General features: G+C 38.7%; 1 protein-coding gene across 3 annotated transcripts in view; it reads right to left on the minus strand.

Annotated features, from left to right (window-relative positions):
- COL9A1 (collagen type IX alpha 1 chain) overlaps positions 1-17,158 on the minus strand; it is a 94,106-nt gene that overhangs the window by 15,773 nt on the left and 61,175 nt on the right. For all 3 annotated transcript variants that reach the window (XM_047760117.1, XM_047760137.1, XM_047760126.1), the window contains 8 exons: positions 14,741-14,794; positions 14,048-14,119; positions 13,066-13,101; positions 12,329-12,373; positions 10,987-11,019; positions 7,788-7,934; positions 7,520-7,574; positions 5,771-5,959 (listed from right to left, as the gene is read on the minus strand). In XM_047760117.1, the coding sequence (XP_047616073.1) occupies positions 5,771-5,959; positions 7,520-7,574; positions 7,788-7,934; positions 10,987-11,019; positions 12,329-12,373; positions 13,066-13,101; positions 14,048-14,119; positions 14,741-14,794 (631 nt within the window). The remainder of the gene's footprint in view (positions 1-5,770; positions 5,960-7,519; positions 7,575-7,787; positions 7,935-10,986; positions 11,020-12,328; positions 12,374-13,065; positions 13,102-14,047; positions 14,120-14,740; positions 14,795-17,158) is intronic.

The raw sequence follows: 17,158 nt of genomic DNA on the forward strand, positions 1-17,158 counted from the left end.
ACATTTTAAAATTCTTGAACATAAATTTAGTATTACCAAAAATAAATTAATGAATTTTCAAAACTTAAAGGGTGCTGTCGCAAGTACCTACATTTCACTTCTGACTCATTATTTATAGAGAAAGTACTTTGGATTGCAACCAACCATGTGTATTTGCAAGACAGCTGATTGAATATGGGGATTCAGCAGCCACAGAACAAAGCTGCATTAATTATCTTGGCCCCTGCAGAGACCAAACCCTGAATCTTGGCCTCATTAGCAAAGCACCTTATTATCTCAGTTAACTGATCCTAAATGACTTCTGTTGCTCCTGGGAAAAGACAAGTTCTACTGTCTTATTAGTATAGTGGATAATTATTATTTTACCACATTGTTAGAAAATGCAATGGCATTTTGCAAAAAATTCCATACATAATCATTTTCCAAATATTTTTATCAGCCCAACCTCATTCAATATTGTCAGGATTGTTATAATTTTAAAAACAAAATCATGTACAAAACAAAAATAGGAAAAAATATGTATACAACCATCTGTGCATTTGTCAAATAGTCAAAACTCTCTAATTATGAAATGAATATTTAAATAGTTGCCATACTTTGATTTTAGCTGTGAATGTCCTTGTGTGAATATTTTTATGGTGAATCAACTACATTTTCAGGAGTTCCCTTCGTGGCTCAGTGGTTAATGAATCCAACTAGAAACCATGAGGTTGTGGGTTCAATCCCTGGCCTGGCCCAGTGGGTTAAGGATCCAGCGTTGCTGTGAGCTGTGGTGTAGGTCACAGACACAGCTCAGATCCCGAGTTGCTGTGGCTGTGGCTTTGGCGTAGGCCAGTGGCTACAGCTCCAACTTAACCCCTAGCCTAGGAACCTCCATATGCTGCAGGAGCGGCCCTAGAAAAGGCAAAAAGACCAAAACAAAACAAAACAAAAATAACAACAACAAAAAATAATCAACTACATTTTCAAAACAAGTCTATCAATACTGTGCAAAGATACACAGCTCAGCCTGAACTCATACTCACAGACGCTAGATATTTTTTATACTCATCATCAATATGACCTGAATTAGGAAGATATAACAATTAGCATTTTAAAAACTAACGGCTTAAGCACACTTGTTAACTTAGCAATTTAAATGTCATCTCACAGCTATTCTCAAGACTGGCAAGTGAGAATGTGCCACATTTTCTGAAGATGCAAGATGAAGATTATAAATTAAAATGCAACTTTCACAGGGATAGTGACAGTTCAACACATTCTAGCATGAAGCCACACCAACTTTAAAATGTTGCTTCAAGGCATAAGACCATTGTCTCTTTAAAAAAACTATTATATATATAGTTTTTTATTTATATATAAACAAACTTATAGAAAAAGATGGATATAATCAGTGAAGTGATGTGAAACTTCGGGAGAGACAGAAAAACCCTTAAGAAAAAAACAATAATTCTAGAACTGAAAAATACAAGGTCTTGAAAGTAAACATTCACTGGATGGGATTATCAGCATGTTTGGACACTGCAGAATAAAGGGAATACAGCACAGTGATCATAATTAATAACACTGCCTTACATACAGAATATGATTTTCTCCAAATTTAAAAAAAAAAAGACCACATCTTCATTTCAATGCTGTTTTTTGGTGATCAGTCATGGAAAAACAAATTTTCAACAGGCCCCAGGACAGAGCCACTTGGCAAATTGGAGGAGCAGCTGTACATATGTCAGGCTAATCTGTTTCTCCAAACACTGGTCATGTCTTCCTCCAAGATGTAGGAAACCTGGCTCAGGGAATTCAAGCTCACCTTTATTAGTCTATTGTGTCTACAAAGAGCTTGTCAAGTAAGCGTTCGATAAGGTGTGAAGGGAAATAGGCAGTCGGAGAAGAATAGCAGCTCTTAATGAACAGAGTGGCTGAAACCAAAGACATTCTCATTGCTCCATAATTGCTATTGATGTCATCGATTTGGAAGCTATAATTGATGCCCCATCTTCACATGGGCAAAATGAACACTGGAAAAGGTGGGTCTCAACTACACAGGTACTTTTCCAAGCCCTGCATATACAACAGCCATCTTTAATAATTGAAATAAATAACCCGTATTCTCTTTGAAAATCATTTCTTTAAATTTATATTGAAGAACTATTTTTTGTGTTAATGCATTATTCTATTTACAGGCTTCTGTAAAAGTGGAGTGTATCTTGAGTGAACTCTGTGTCAATTGAGCTTATAATAAAAAGTGGTTTAATTTATTTAAAAAATACATATTTTACATGGTGACACATCTACTTGACCCACACTAAAATATCTAAAAATATACCCAGCCTTCCTCCAAGGAACTTGAAATTAACAAGCCATCAACATTTAAAAAGAGTACTTCTGACATAAAAAACTGACTAAATCCTCAGCAAAGTGAACAGGGGCTATTCAAGGGTCTCTGGTGTTCCTGCTCTAGTGTCACATGAAATGGACACACAGCAGGGCTGCAGTTGTAACATGTTTGTGTAAAAGTGTAAAACATGTAGATGAAAACCAAAAAATATATAAACATGATTTAAGCTTTGAGTATGGTCTGAGGCCTATTTCTACTAGCTCCTATTAAAAATGTTCCACTATGGAAGTTCCCTTGTGGTTCAGCAGGTTAAGGATCTGATGTTGTCACTGCAGCAGCTAGGGTTGCTGCTCTGGTGCAGTTCAATCCCTGGCCCAGGAACCTTCGCATGCAGTGGATATGGCAAAAAAAAAAAAAAAAAAAAAAAAAAAAAATTCCACTATGTTTTCCACAGCAATTTTTTAGGAAGAAAACTGATTTGATTAAGACATAGCCTGAACTGTTAAAAGCTTTAGTAAAACGTTTGTTTTACGAAAGTTTGCCTCCATAGCAATTTCTTTGGAAAAAGGCTCTCAAAGTAAGTCTATAGCAAACCAAGACCCATACCATCCCTTCTTTATTAACCATGAGAAAAAAATGTTAATGACAATGAAAAACATGTCTTCTCTGACTGTGGAACAGTTAAGTTTCAAATGGAGTGTTTATTCTCAGGAAAAATTTGATCTGTAACCTCTGTAGAACACTATGTGTTTTCTTATTAAATCAGATTGTTAATGCATGTGATGGGCAAAAAAAGGTCAAGTCTTGTTACCTAGAACCACACATCTCCAAATGGCACAGCACTGACTGAGACAGAAAAGCTGCTTATTCCTTTCTTCTCACACCCCATATTTTAAGAAAACTCAGCGAAGATGCTGTTTTAAAGGAACTCAGTGCCAAGAGAGATTTGGAGGAGGATGGGGAGAGAAAGTTCTTTTGAAAAAAGAACAGAACTATCTCACTTCTAGATAAATACTACAGAAAAATGGAGGGGGGGGGCAAATTCTGCTTCATGAATGAACTTAGTGCCAGAGACATTTTTCAGGTTTCAAACACAGAAATATAGTGTTCGCCCCTTCAAAATAAGTTCCACCTGCTAGAGCCAACCCAGTCTGATCCAGACACAACTCCATGCTGTGATTCCAAGCTTCCAGGAAGTTTCCAGATCACATCATCTTTGTTTCCAGTGTTTCTCGCCCCTGGATGTACATTAACATCACCTGGAGAATATTTTTAAAGCCTGATACTGGGACCAAGGAAGTCAAAATGTCTGGGAAGGGGACCCAGACATGGGCAGTGTGTAAAGCTCCCTGGGTGGCCCTGTGTGCAGCCTAGGCTGTTAGCAAGTACACATACATTTTCCTTTCTTAATTAAAAAAAAAATTTTTTTTGCTTTTTAGGGTTGCACCTGCAGGAAGTGAAAGTTCCCAGGCTAGGGTTCACATTTGAGCTGCAGCTGCCAGCCTACAGCAACAGCCACAGCCACAGCAACACCAGATCTGACCCGCATCTGCAACCTACACCACAGCTTACAGCAATGCCAGATCCTTAACCCACTGAGTGAGGCCAGGGATCAAACCTGCATCCTCATGGTTACCAGTCAGTTTCGTAACCCACTGAGTAACAACAGGAACTCCCCATTTTCCTTTCTTAGGGCTTAAAATGGGACTTGGAGAGCATGCTCTTTCCAACTAAAATTTAAGCTCAGCCCCCAATATGGAGACTTTCTTTTAACTGGAGCAAACAGGGCTGTGAGCCCCAGAGCCCTTTTCATCGGGGGAGGTGGGTGACCGACCCACACTAGTGCATCTCCACTGCGGGCTCACTCCTGGTGTAGGAGGAGAATCTGTCTTCCTAATAAGTTCTCTGGTGATATGGATACTGCAGGGACTGTTCTGCTGGGACCACTTCTCTGAAGTGAACCCACCAAGGCTGAGGGGTCACTTGTGGGCTGGGGCTCAACACAGTCAGCTAAGCCAGTGATCCATGGCGTGGCATTTCTTGGAATGGTTTATAGAGTGAGTGGGGGCCCAACAATAAGGAGAGCCCTTCCAATATGAATTCCTGAATTGCTGCTCAAAGCAGGACAAAGATGAGAGGCTCTGAGATTCTTTCAGAAAAAAAGATCCAGTTCTCTCTAAGATGAACTCAGTGCTCTCTCCATAATTGATTTTGTCCAGCCTCCAAAAACATGGAAATTGTGCCAGGTTTACAAGAGGCCCCAATTAGGGCTCATTTTTTAACATGCAGCTCTGTGTATGCACGCCCCTCAAGTAATTAAAAACTCTGTTCCAGCTGCAGGTGTAGTGAGCCAGATGCATCAGCAATTCATTTATAGATCCAAAAAGGCAGCTTGCTTGACCTCTGACCACTCACACCATAATATTTATCCCTAATTGGAGCACCGCTGTTTAAAAAACAAAGTCCCTCTCTTGTTTTTTATGCAGAGTCTTTTTGAAAGTTCCCAGAGAGCTGTCAGTCACTCATCATGACACAGAAACTCCCCACTTTTAGTCCTCTCTATAAATTATCCAGGAGACACCCCGCCCTCTGCAAGCTGACATACTTTCTCACCTCAACTAGCAACCACCACCAGAGACAGCCAGTCCTTCTGCAAATCCTATGGAACAACTAACACACTCACAATCCTATTTTCCTGCAAAATACCAGTTTCAAGGGCTAACCTTGCTTTAACTAAAGAAGAAACAAACTCTCTCATACTCTCTTATGCTAAATAAGGAATAAAGTTAGAACATATCTCAGAGCTGAAAAAAAAAAATCCATCAAAAGTAATATCCAATGTCACTCTTTAAAAGAAAAGGAAAAAAAAAAAAGAAGAGGAAAGCTCATGATGTGATTTTTATGATGTCCTGCTAACAAATTTGTGTTCATTTAAGCAACAGAATCAAGCATTCTAAAGCCGGTTGCCATTTTAGAAGAGCTTTATAATGATTTTAGGGTCTCAAAAAAAAAAAAAACAAAACTGAATGATCCTTTACCAGATCCTATAAAATTTATTTTGAACTATGATTAAGGCAGAGTGGGAAAGATCAGTACTAAAAGTCAAAGGACCTTGGGAGTTCCCTGGTGGCTCTGCAGGTTAAGGAAGTAGGGTTGTCACTGCCGTGGCTCTGGCTGCTGTGGCAGGGATTTTGATCCCTGGGCTGGGCACTTCCACGTGTCTCAGACAAGACCAAAAAATAAAAACTCAAGGGAACTTAATTCTTGTATTTGGTCCACTGTTGTCACAACACCAAGGTCAAGAAAATATCAAACAATAGTTTTCTAATCTTTTCTGTTGCCACTGCAAAAGAGGATGATAATCTTCCTGTCTCAGAGGTATATGGAGCTTGGTAGGACATGTGAATGTATCTAAAAAAGGCCAGTTTGCCTTACCTTTAGGTCCCCTCAAACCAAGAGCCCCAGGGGGCCCTTTCATGCCTGGAAGGCCACGAAGTCCCATCTGGCCTGGGAAACCATTCTCTCCAGGGGGTCCTGGGGGGCCAGGGGGACCAGGACGCCCAGGGAGGCCAGAGGCTCCTGATTCCGGACGCTTGAGGCTAGCAGCCATCGCAGCAAAATGCTCTAAAAGATAATAAACAAAACAGCCCAAGGAAGTCAGAAACACAAAAGTGATTCAAATGAAAAGAGAGCTATTCCAAGTGCCTTTTTTCTAAAAGAGTCACCAGAGATTCCAAACTGGTGGTGAGAAGAGGATATAGCTGGATCATTTTTCCAGGGGCTTTCTGCCAGGAGGCTTCAGTGGTGCTGCTTAATTCAGCCCTCCCTGTATGGAGCTGGTTCTGCGGCTCTAAGATAAGGGGGTGGGGATAAAGGTCCTTAAACTTCAGGGCTTGGGCTGAGCAGTGTTCCAAAGAGATGAGTTTGTCACCTGAACCTGGCTGGTTACCTGAAAACCCAGGGTGGGAGAAAAAATGTGCTTCTCTACACAGGTAGAAGCTGATACCTAGAAGCTTTATAGAAGCCAAGGACGTTATTCAGAATTAGTACTAAGATGCCATTTGGGACCAAGGCTAGCTTGAAGATATTAAGCAATATGACATCCTGAGCATTCATGACTTCCTATCAATTCTCCTTCTCAAAGTTGTTTCATGCCTGGAAGAGACACCAGACATTAAAGAGAGCTTAATCCCTAGAAATGGTCATACTGTCTTAAAAATTAATAACTGGGTAGGCTTTATCAGAAACCACTGAATAGATTAAGCATCATCCTCTAAAACCATGGAGAACAAGAAAACTTCCCCATTAAAATACTCTAAGGGAAATATTCTAAGGCAATATTTTTAAAAGCTTTAGGGTGTGAAGGAGAATATGAATTAGGAACACATTTCTCACTAAGATTTTAAAATTGTTCAAATATGAGTATCCAGAGTTGGCCTTATTTAAGTAAGAGTTGGTATAAAGTCATAATTTTTGCAACATATAATATTTAAAATGGAAATATCCTTTCAAGAAAAAACGTCTGCAATACTGGTTTTCAAATACAGAAGTGACAATTTTACTCGGGAAAGGTCTATGAATCTACTAGACAAACTGTCCTCTCTCATGAACACACAAAAGATGAGTGTTTCCTCATGACAGTATTGGTTCCAATCAGAATAAGAGAATAAAGAGCAATTGCCATAGTTACAGATGAAATTAGATAAAGGCTAAGAAATGCAAAAATATATCACCATCTCGGTAAAATTCTAGTTATTGGTTTCTACATACTTGCTATAAATAGAAATAATGGCCTTATGCTTCTTATGGGCAGAAGACTGCCAATTTCTCCTCATACAACCTACAGAAAGTGCCTAGGTCAGGGCCAAGTACACACTAAGTGATAGAACATTAAGAGGAGAAAGACTCCGAGAATTTGTTTTCCAAAGGATAAAAAAACATGTGTGGGTCTGTGTATGTGTGTCTGTGCATGCCTGTGTTTATATATGTACTTTCTTGTAAATTAATCCCATGGGCCAAAAAAAAAAAAAAAATCCAGGTTGACCCAGAGAGGTGATATTTTTCCTCAAAGCTATAAGCTATTACAAATGGCAACAAATTGGATGAAACAAAATTGAAATTAATATTATTCAAAGTTGCCCACCTTTAAAGCATGCAAAAATCAAGCCATTCTGATTTACTTACCTTGCATGACTCTCATGCAAACCTGCTTAATGTGCTGATCAGTTGGTGCTCTACCCTGGGACAGAAAAGACAAAAGCCAGTTTGTACAAGGAGCCAGAAAGAGGACATTGTTAAATGGTAAACTGACAGGCTGGGCAAGGAGCCAGATGGCTGGATTTACATAACTTGCCCGATGCTGAGGAGCTGAGGTCAGGTCCTGCCCAACCCCATCCCACCCCACCCCCCATGCTGTGGGATGGAGCTTCTAAAGGGAAACTCCAGTACTCACTGGAGGACCTTCAATCCCCGGCAGGCCAGTGGCGCCCTGTTCTCCCTGCACGCCTCGCGGGCCAGGTGGTCCTCGAGGTCCTTCCACTCCAGGAAGCCCCCGGCTTCCTTCAGGTCCCCTCAAGCCAGGCTCCCCAGGGTTACCTACCTAAAACAGAAGGGCACGCTGTACATCCAGGCTAAACATAAGGAATGTGTCCGTCTCATATTAATACACTTACATGAAATTGTGGGTTTACTTACATCCTATCTCCTAAGAGGTGTTTGCTCAGAGGTTACAAATCCCCAAGGTAAACACACAAGGTAAGTACACAACACTGCTCCAATCTCTTAGCATTCCAGCTCAAGTAAACTTTTTGAAGATCTGTCTTTTTGGTACAGTTATTATTTCAAAATGTTGACTGGGGTAATACGTTTTAAAATCACTTTCTTCATACTTTAAGCCATGGTAGTTTTCAGTAAAACATGTTAACCTTTTCTGGCCACGAAAAGACCACTGAGTTCACAATACACGTTTTGCATTGTTACGACTAATAAAGAAAGCATAAAGATTTTCCAAGAACATAAATTATGTTCTTAACATTCTTTGGAGAACTGGAAGTCAGATGGATCCAGGAATTAGAAAATACTAAAATGAAATCAAATGCATTCAAAATGCTAGGTTTAAAATTAATGCATTTAAAATACCAGAACAATAAGAGTGAGTCAATAATTTATATAAGATTGAGGAAGATAAAAATCTAAATATTAAAGATGTTAAAAAATAAACCAATTATTTCCTTAGCACAAAAGCATATACCAATTAGATTTTTCTTCTGAAAGCAGACCACTAAATGGCATTTTTAAAGCCCTCATCTACAAAAACTGCTTTAAGACACTAAATTCATTTATTTTTTGTTAAACTACTTCTGGTAGAATTTCTGGCAACGTAGTTACAGCGAACTGTTGTTTACAGCATAAGAATGAGAAGATAAAAAGACAGGAGGCATGGAGGGAATATTACTGTTCAAGATATGAATGTTCATAAAGCAACTCAATCCTGCTTCTTTTTCATATGCAACATTTTTCTAGAGAAAGCCAACTTGCTCAAACACTCAAATGTTTTAAACTAAAAGAAAAAAGGTGATGAAGCAAGGCTTTCTCTAGACACATCTAAATAAAGCTCAGGGAGTATGCTTTTTCCGTCTCTATTTTAAAAAATGACATTCAAAGTCAATTTGTCAAAATTGCTTCTATGAAGAAATTTTGGCTTAAAAGATTTCCTGAAAGTCAAAGTCAACAGGGATTGCTAAGGGTGTGGGATGGAAGGATGGCTGCTGGGGAATTGTCAGGTGACTAGAATGCAAAACCACAGCAAACTTCTAAAAAAAGCCTGGAGGAGAAGCAAAAATGAATTCAAGATGCACTAAAGAACTGGAAGAAAACAAAGGAGACTAAATCAGAGTGTATTACCTTGCTGGCAATGTCTAAAATACTGCTAGAACAAGAGATGGGACATTTTTGATGATGAAATCAAGGGCCAGCATGGCCAGGACATCCTAAGGGAACGAATTCCTCAGTAGAAGAGGGGGTACACTGAAGTCAAAACTGGAATACAGACCTCACCCACTCACCAGGTTGTCTGTGCCGAAATCATGGAGGAAAGCAAGAATCTTTCTGTTAGTAACTAGCTCCCCTGGTTCTGGGATACTTCAATATTATGGTATTACTTGGATAGTGTCAGAAAAGACGGGTAGGAAGGGAAGTGATAAATCAAGAGCTGATTCCTAGTATTACATCCAAATTTAAATGACATGAACTAATTTTGACACCTGTACTGTTCATCACTTTTATATATACACAACCTGAATTCTTATCAGTGAACATTGCTGATTCTGTCTAGACAGTGAAGTAGAATTTCCTCTACCAAATTCTATTAAGGTTTACCCTAAACCATTTCTGTCAAAGAGTTTCAAGCATAAAGATGTTATCTGAAGCTTGAGACTGTCGCATGGTGTTTAGACGTAGTATGTAGACAGGAAAAGTAATAACGATGTATTAATTTCCATCTTGGTGCTGTGGGAAGAGGCCGGGGCAGGGTGCTGAAATCAAGTCAGCCTGGGTCCATCTGGAGAAAGTTGGGTTGAAGATGAGGCTAAACATTTATGGAGGAGGTACTATTCTAAGGGAAGAGTAAGAGTGCCCCAGGCTAGGAGAACACCACCAGGCACCACACAACATATGCCAAGTAAAAAGAACTACAAACAGATGACGTTCCAGAGAGGTCAGAAAGGAGGCTGTGAGGCAGGGACTGCTTCATCAAAGGCTTTATATACACTTGGCTAAGAGTCTGATTTTATTCTATAAAATGTTATTCTTGAAAGGTTTTAGGCAGAGAAGGCATAAATAGTGGGCTTTATCTTTTTATCTAGAGGACATTGCCTGGCAAGAGGATAATATGATGGACCTACATGATGGATAAAATGATGAGCTTGAGAGGAGCCCAGAAACAGGGAGGGCTTGGAGATTCATGGAAACTGGTGACAGGGGCCTTGAGATTGAAGTCTGAGCTTCATCCTTTCTCCTTATGTTATCTTAAATTTTATATTTTAAAAATGTACAGTCCTTTCATATCAACAAATCCTTCTAGGTTTGCTATTAATTGATTCTGTGATTCTGAAAACATCCAATCTCTAAGGATATCAGTTTAGTTTCTGAAAAATGATAAACTGATTGATTGAAATGAACATTTTCTCACTTTAATAATTATCTGTATTTTCTTTCACATCATGCCAAAATGTTACTTTTCCAACTAGAACACACAGGAGATTAAGAAAACTACTGAAATATTGGCAATGATAAGACTGACAATGAAATTCAGTTATGCTCTCATCACCGCAAAGCACAGGTCAGTTCTTGTAAAATGACCCATTTGTGGAAGAAATTATGGCATATACATAGTTAGCCACTTATAATATGAACAAAAAAATTTCTTTAGAATAGTTAGGTCAAAAGGTAGATCCATTTACACTGTTATGAATAACACCACCCCACTTTGGGCTAATCCACTACTTAAAGAACACATTTAGACATTAATTTCCTTAAAGATAAGTCCTTTTAGAATTGAAGTTTATAGCATGATTTCATAAAGCAGAGCATTGCATTTTCTATAGTTTTTGACATTTTTATTTTCTTATACCATTACTGTTTTTTATACTTACAGATCCTTTTGGGCCAGGTAATCCTATATCTCCCTGAGTCAATAAAACAAAATTATATTAGAACAATGTATTCACATTTGATAGTTTACTAAAAACATTTAAAAGATGATTGTGCTGCCGAGGTCTATAGAAAACCATAAACAGAAGAACCCTGGCACCATAAAAATACTAAATTTAAAATTTGGATTCTGGCCCCAGTTCTGCTCCTTAACTTCACGACCTGGTGTGAGGTCTAACTGCCCAGACTTTGGCTAAATTGTCTAGTAAATAACAGGGTTGAATCAGAGCTCTTTAAGGCTCCATCCAGATCTAAAAGCTAGGTGTCGAGAATTAAAATGTGTAAGTTAAAAGATACTAAACTAGCATGCTCTTATCAAACATAATAGATATTTGAACCAGATGACTTCATGTTTGAAACTCCAACAATATTTTTCAACTCATCCCCAAAAGTTTTTATCAAACGTAATGTTCATTCTTTTATGCTTTAAAAAAAAACTTGACTATCTCCCACCACTAGTTGTATGAATTCAGGTCATTTTTAGCACATCTGTGCATCTCCACTGCAAAACAGAATGATTTAAAATATACACTTAGCTTATGAAATGAACAGTTTTAACAGGAAATAAGATTGAAATCATCTTTAATTTACTTAATAGGAAGCTTTGCCTAATTGAAAAGTTACATTTATCTTAACTCTAAATCCTAAAAATCTGAATAAAACAAAGTGACCAGAATTTTCTCCGACCAGAATTTTCTCCTGTCCTAAAAGCTCTCTGAAACTATTTTATGAGAACTCTGTCACTCCCACCACAAAGGACCAGACTCAAGTTCCCAACTAGGTTGCATTAGTAAGGATGAGCCAGTAGGCCTAGCAAGGGTGGTGGGAGCAATAACTTGTTCTCCTTCTCACTGACTCCTGAAAATTAGCAGCAGCCTCCTCTGGAGTCGGAAGCCACTTCTTTGCAGGATTTTTAGACTTGAGAGAATGCCCACAGCCACACTGGTGAGTCACAACTTTCTAACTATAATAAAACCTTAATTTTGTTTCCATGATAGGCACTATTCAAAGACTTTCCACAGTCATGTAAGAATCACCTTGAAAGTCTAGATAGAAAGCCATGGGAAAATGTGCCCTCTAAAGGGAATACTTTGTCCTCCAAACGCTTAAGTCTATCAAGGTTGGGGTGTTTCCCCCTGTTTTACTTGATCTTGGCTGCAATTCTGGGGGGTCGTTTGTTAGCTAATGTAGAAACATCTTAGACTCTAAAGCAATCAGCAAGGATAGCAGAGTTCAGTGAGGCTCTATCAATAGCCAGAAAAAAAAAAAAAAAAGATGTCTTACGAGTTCACCCCTTTCTCCTGCTTCACCCTCTTCACCAGAGACACCCTAAAAATTAAGATTAAAAGTCACATTTTAAAAATACTTCATCCCTTGGCCCAATTTTAATCAGTCAACATTGATAAGCATTCATAAGTCCCCACACTGCACCTAAGAACATGCAGAAATAAAAAATGCTCTCAATGGCTTTCCAGTCTATCTGTGGAGGGCTTGTCCAGGCCAGAGAAAAGCCAGAGGTGAGGCTTGTCCAGCCCAGAGAAAAATCAGAGGTGAGACTGAGTTTCTGCTAAAGTTAAGGATTCCTGACTATATCCAAGAATTGTATAATTAGGTAATACTTTAAAAAGGCTCTTACAGTTGGGGGAAAAAAAACCCAGGGCAAGGCTAACTCCAATGCATTTGCATAGTTTATTTGCAAAGGTCTGGGAAAAGGAAAAAAAAATCATGATGCAGCTTACAGAAAGCTCCAACAGACTGAAGCAAACCAATTTGGTGAATAAGAATGAGACAGGACCATTCTTTTCAAGGGAAAGACAGTGTGTTTTCTTGAAGGCAGAGCCATCATTAGCTCCAGCTTATTAAAGTAGTAGATAAGGCTACAGCCAAATTAAATCCTGTTCATTATGAAGCACTTTGAGAAAAATGGGTTGGCGGACACATTTTACTCATACCCACAGATGAGCCAGTGCCCCCTGCTGGTGAAACATATTAACATTTCAGATTCAAATGATGGCACCTACCTGTTCACCCTTTGGACCAGGTTCACCAACTACACCCTGTAATGAACACAATATAGTACTTTTTCAGTATTTTGAAATTTTAACTATTTAATTTCAAATAAACCAATTCCCTTTATTGAGCTGGTGAATAGGAACAAGTACGAATAATGTGTAGAAGAGAAAATCCCGGAGTTCCCGTTGTGGCGCAGTGGTTAACAAATCCGACTAGGAACCATGAGGTTGTGGGTTCGGTCCCTGCCCTTGCTCAGTGGCTTAACGATCCGGCGTTGCCGTGAGCTGTGGTGTAGGTTGCAGACGTGGCTCAGATCCCGTGCTGCTGTGGCTCTGGCGTAGGCCGGTGGCTACAGCTCCGATTAGACCACTAGCCTGGGAACCTCCATATGCCGCAGAAGCGGCCCAAAGCAATAGCAAAAAGACAAAAAAAAAAAAAAGAGAACATCCCCCTATCCTCACCACCTAGCAAGAGGCAGGTAAGACCTGGACAAACTGACAATTATACAAAATCACTGGAAACTTAACATGTTCTCTGATCACATTCATGTAAAACATGACTAGTAAGAATAGAAATTTATGACTAAATAAGAAGTGTGATTACAGCTAAAATTTTTTCTTTTTCAGCTTTTATTTTTTTTCCTTCTGGTAAATTACCACAATAAATATTTGTGTTTCTCTCCTTTTTTTTTTTTTTTTTTTTTTTGATGCACCTGCAGCATGCAGAAGTGCCTGGGCCAGGGATCAAACCTGTGCCACAGAAGTGACTTGAGCCCTGCAGTGATAATGTCAGATCCTTAACCAAGTCTCAAGAGAGCTCAATTTTTGTTTCTTAATCTCAACTCTCAGTAGCTGCAGCTCTCTTTTTCGATAGCGCTCTATAATAATTTCAAGAAAAATCCATCACTGGGCCACAAGTGAGCTTGGTTTTGCAACAGAATAGAAGTCAATCTTCCAAATAAGGAACTTTTTTGAGAGCTAGATGTCTTACCCTGTCACCTTTCATTCCAGGAAGTCCTGGGGGGCCAGGCAGGCCAGGGAGCCCAGGGCTGCCGAGAGAACCCTGAAAGACAAACACAGAGTCCCCAGAAGCACAGTTACTATGACACAGAAAGCACACAAGCCAGAGACACAACCTTGGGTGTGTTGACTGCTGTCTAAAATAAATGTGCTGTGGTTGGTTTAGCTCTGCTCCTCAAATTTGCCACTCTCCCACATCTCAGGAGAAGAGAGCCAGTCCCCTTCCCTTCGCCCCACCTCTGAGGTCCTTGGTTCCTGGGTTTGCACCCCTTCCCAACAGTGGGCTCCTTCAGCTGAGTCCCTGCAGAGGCACCACTTCATCTCACTGTGTAAACAAGCACTGCCTCCAGAAGTAAAAGGCAGCATTCACACACAGTTCTCTCCAATTCCAAGAACAACCAGGGGCCAAATGTAGCACTTCATATCTCTCCCGGTTTTAAAATAAATGCTACAAACCACACTGATTAAAATGCCTTCTGAGGGTCTCCTAGATTTAATTTGAAATCTCACATTTACATTTTCACACATTCACATAGGAGTAGAAATCAAGTAGGGATGATTAAATTACCCTTTGTACACTGTTTTTCTCTCCTTGCTCTTTTTAAAAATGTCTTGTGTTCTATAGGAAGCAAATAAACCGCCAAAGACTAGAAATATTACTTACCAGTTTACCTGGCGGTCCTGGGGGTCCTACTGGTCCTATTTCTCCTCTACTGCCCTAGAAACACAAACATGATGGTCAACCAGACAGTTTGCCAAAATGTAAATGTTTAATTACTATGTCAATAAAATAACATCGTAGTTAGGTTATTGAAATATAAAGGTCATCAGAGTATTTCTCATTTTTGACTAGAGGCAGAAACCTTTATAGTCCATGTCATTCCGCCCATGAATGTTCTAATGCTGTCCATTATGAATACAGACCATTTGACAGAAATCCTGATACATCTCTAGGAAGTGGCAGTTAGGAATTTTCAGCATCTACATCACCATCCAACTTAGACTGTGTTTATTTGTGTACATTTTATCCTCTCATTTAGTATGTGTTCTTGAGGTATAGGTATGTTAAAATTTTGAATTCCACATAAATATCTAAAACACAGAGTAAATTGCAGATCTACAATACATTTTAAAGCAATATCAGGAAAATGACCTTGAACCTTGAAAGAAGGAGAAAAGAGACACAGGACATAGATGGTTGCCTTTAAATTACTACTGCAACTTCAAAAAAACATAGTTTGTAGAAAATAAGTTTCTAAAATTAAAAATTCTTTGTTCTACTTGTTCTTGTTCTCAACATGTCATAAAAGATTAAACAGGCTTTGGAAAGTACAATTTATAATGTAGATGCACCAAAAGCAACACTCTGATTTAATGTTGTGAACTAATTTCATTTTTATTTAAACTCTAAGCACTTGGAGAAAGGGAAAATACATGAACACTTCAATTTCTTTGCCTGAGAACTTCATACACTTTTATGCACTTTGATAAAAGTTTGTTTCACACCTAAACTGAACACTGAGGCTGCTGGATGAATAATCATGACTCCTGGATGATGTACATAAAAAAAAACACAGGTAGTCTCTTGAGTTGGTTTTACTTTAAAATGACATGACAACTTCATATTAATGCTTAATATTTATAAATGCTTCTTATCAGATATGATCCATATGCTATTCACTCATCTACGAATAGAACAAAAAAGGCCGAGATCCTTAAGCCTTATGAATTTTCAATTGCTCTAAAGGACTAAGAAATGTCTGCCAAATTACAAGTCTCTAGTTAGGAGCTATAATTTCATGGCAGTCGTTTCATATAACTTATAGGTGATTTAAATAAAATGCTCTTAAATGCTTTTCAAAATTTATGTATAAGCATTCTGTCCATGAGTTTGAATGATGTATTGGTCCTTAACCCTTATGAGCACCTAGAAGCCAGAAGCAGTGCTACATGAGGACGGATGTGTGAAAGATGTTAAGTCAGTGAAAGCCAGCCACTGTTTAGATTATTCTACCCATTTATACACATAAAGATTGGATTCTATCCCATTAATTTGGCCCAGGGTTTCAAAGCTCAAGACAGATTTGCTTCAGTATATCTGCTCTGTTTGCATTTTAAAATTATTTCTGAACTGGATCATGCTTGAGCTCCTAAATGTCAGTTGTCTAACATGACTTTAATTGACAGAATAATTAATAACCATTGGTGAGAAACATATTAATTGCATCAGAAAAGGAAAGCAAAGTTCTTGACACAACCTCAAGTATTCATTTCTAAATAAATGAACGATTATGCCATCTTACCCAAGATAAAGATGATTAATATACTTTATTTCTCTCCCACACACCAAAGGGCTAAATTAAAATAAAGGATTGTATAATCTTTCATTTACTTTTGGAGAGATTAATTATCTTTCCAAAGACAAAGATTTTCTTTGCCAGGATCTTTTTTCTCTGTCTTTCATAAGCTCTTATTATTCAGTTCATTAGTCTTTCCCAACCCCTGGCAGGGCCTGGGTAATAGCTATGTTCAGTACCCAGTTTAGGCAACCGCCCTGCCAAGCATCTACAACCATGACAGCAGCACACATAGAACCGGGAAAGGAGGGGTGAAATCATGGGCATTTACTATTCTGTCACCGCACAGACAGAGAGTACATGGGTCCTCATTTTTATTTCACTCCCATCCAATAAATCCTTGACTATTCTAAGCTTAGGTATTTCCATAGCATTCATCTCACTGTGCAAAAAGGTAAGGCTCATTTTCACCACAATGACAAAATAGCTATGAAAAAAGTGTTAGGGCAAGATTTTCTAATGGCCATTCTTATGATTCCTATATGTTCTAAAAACATGCATATTCTTCCTCTAAATTCTGGAATTTCACTTGCAACTAAGATGAACATGAGCAATCAGGATATAAATAGTCATTTCTAAAAACATAGATTAAACTAAATACATGCTGCAGGAGGCAATTCACCTTAACTTGGTAACCACAGGTGTGATAAATAAATGATAAATCTCTTATGTTTCAACAGCTCTGGAGAAATCGTGTTCTCAGACATGGGCCAGGGAGGCTGGTG

This window comes from Phacochoerus africanus, chromosome 2 (assembly GCF_016906955.1).
Source record: "Phacochoerus africanus isolate WHEZ1 chromosome 2, ROS_Pafr_v1, whole genome shotgun sequence".
In the NCBI taxonomy this organism is placed as follows: Eukaryota; Metazoa; Chordata; class Mammalia; order Artiodactyla; family Suidae; genus Phacochoerus; species Phacochoerus africanus.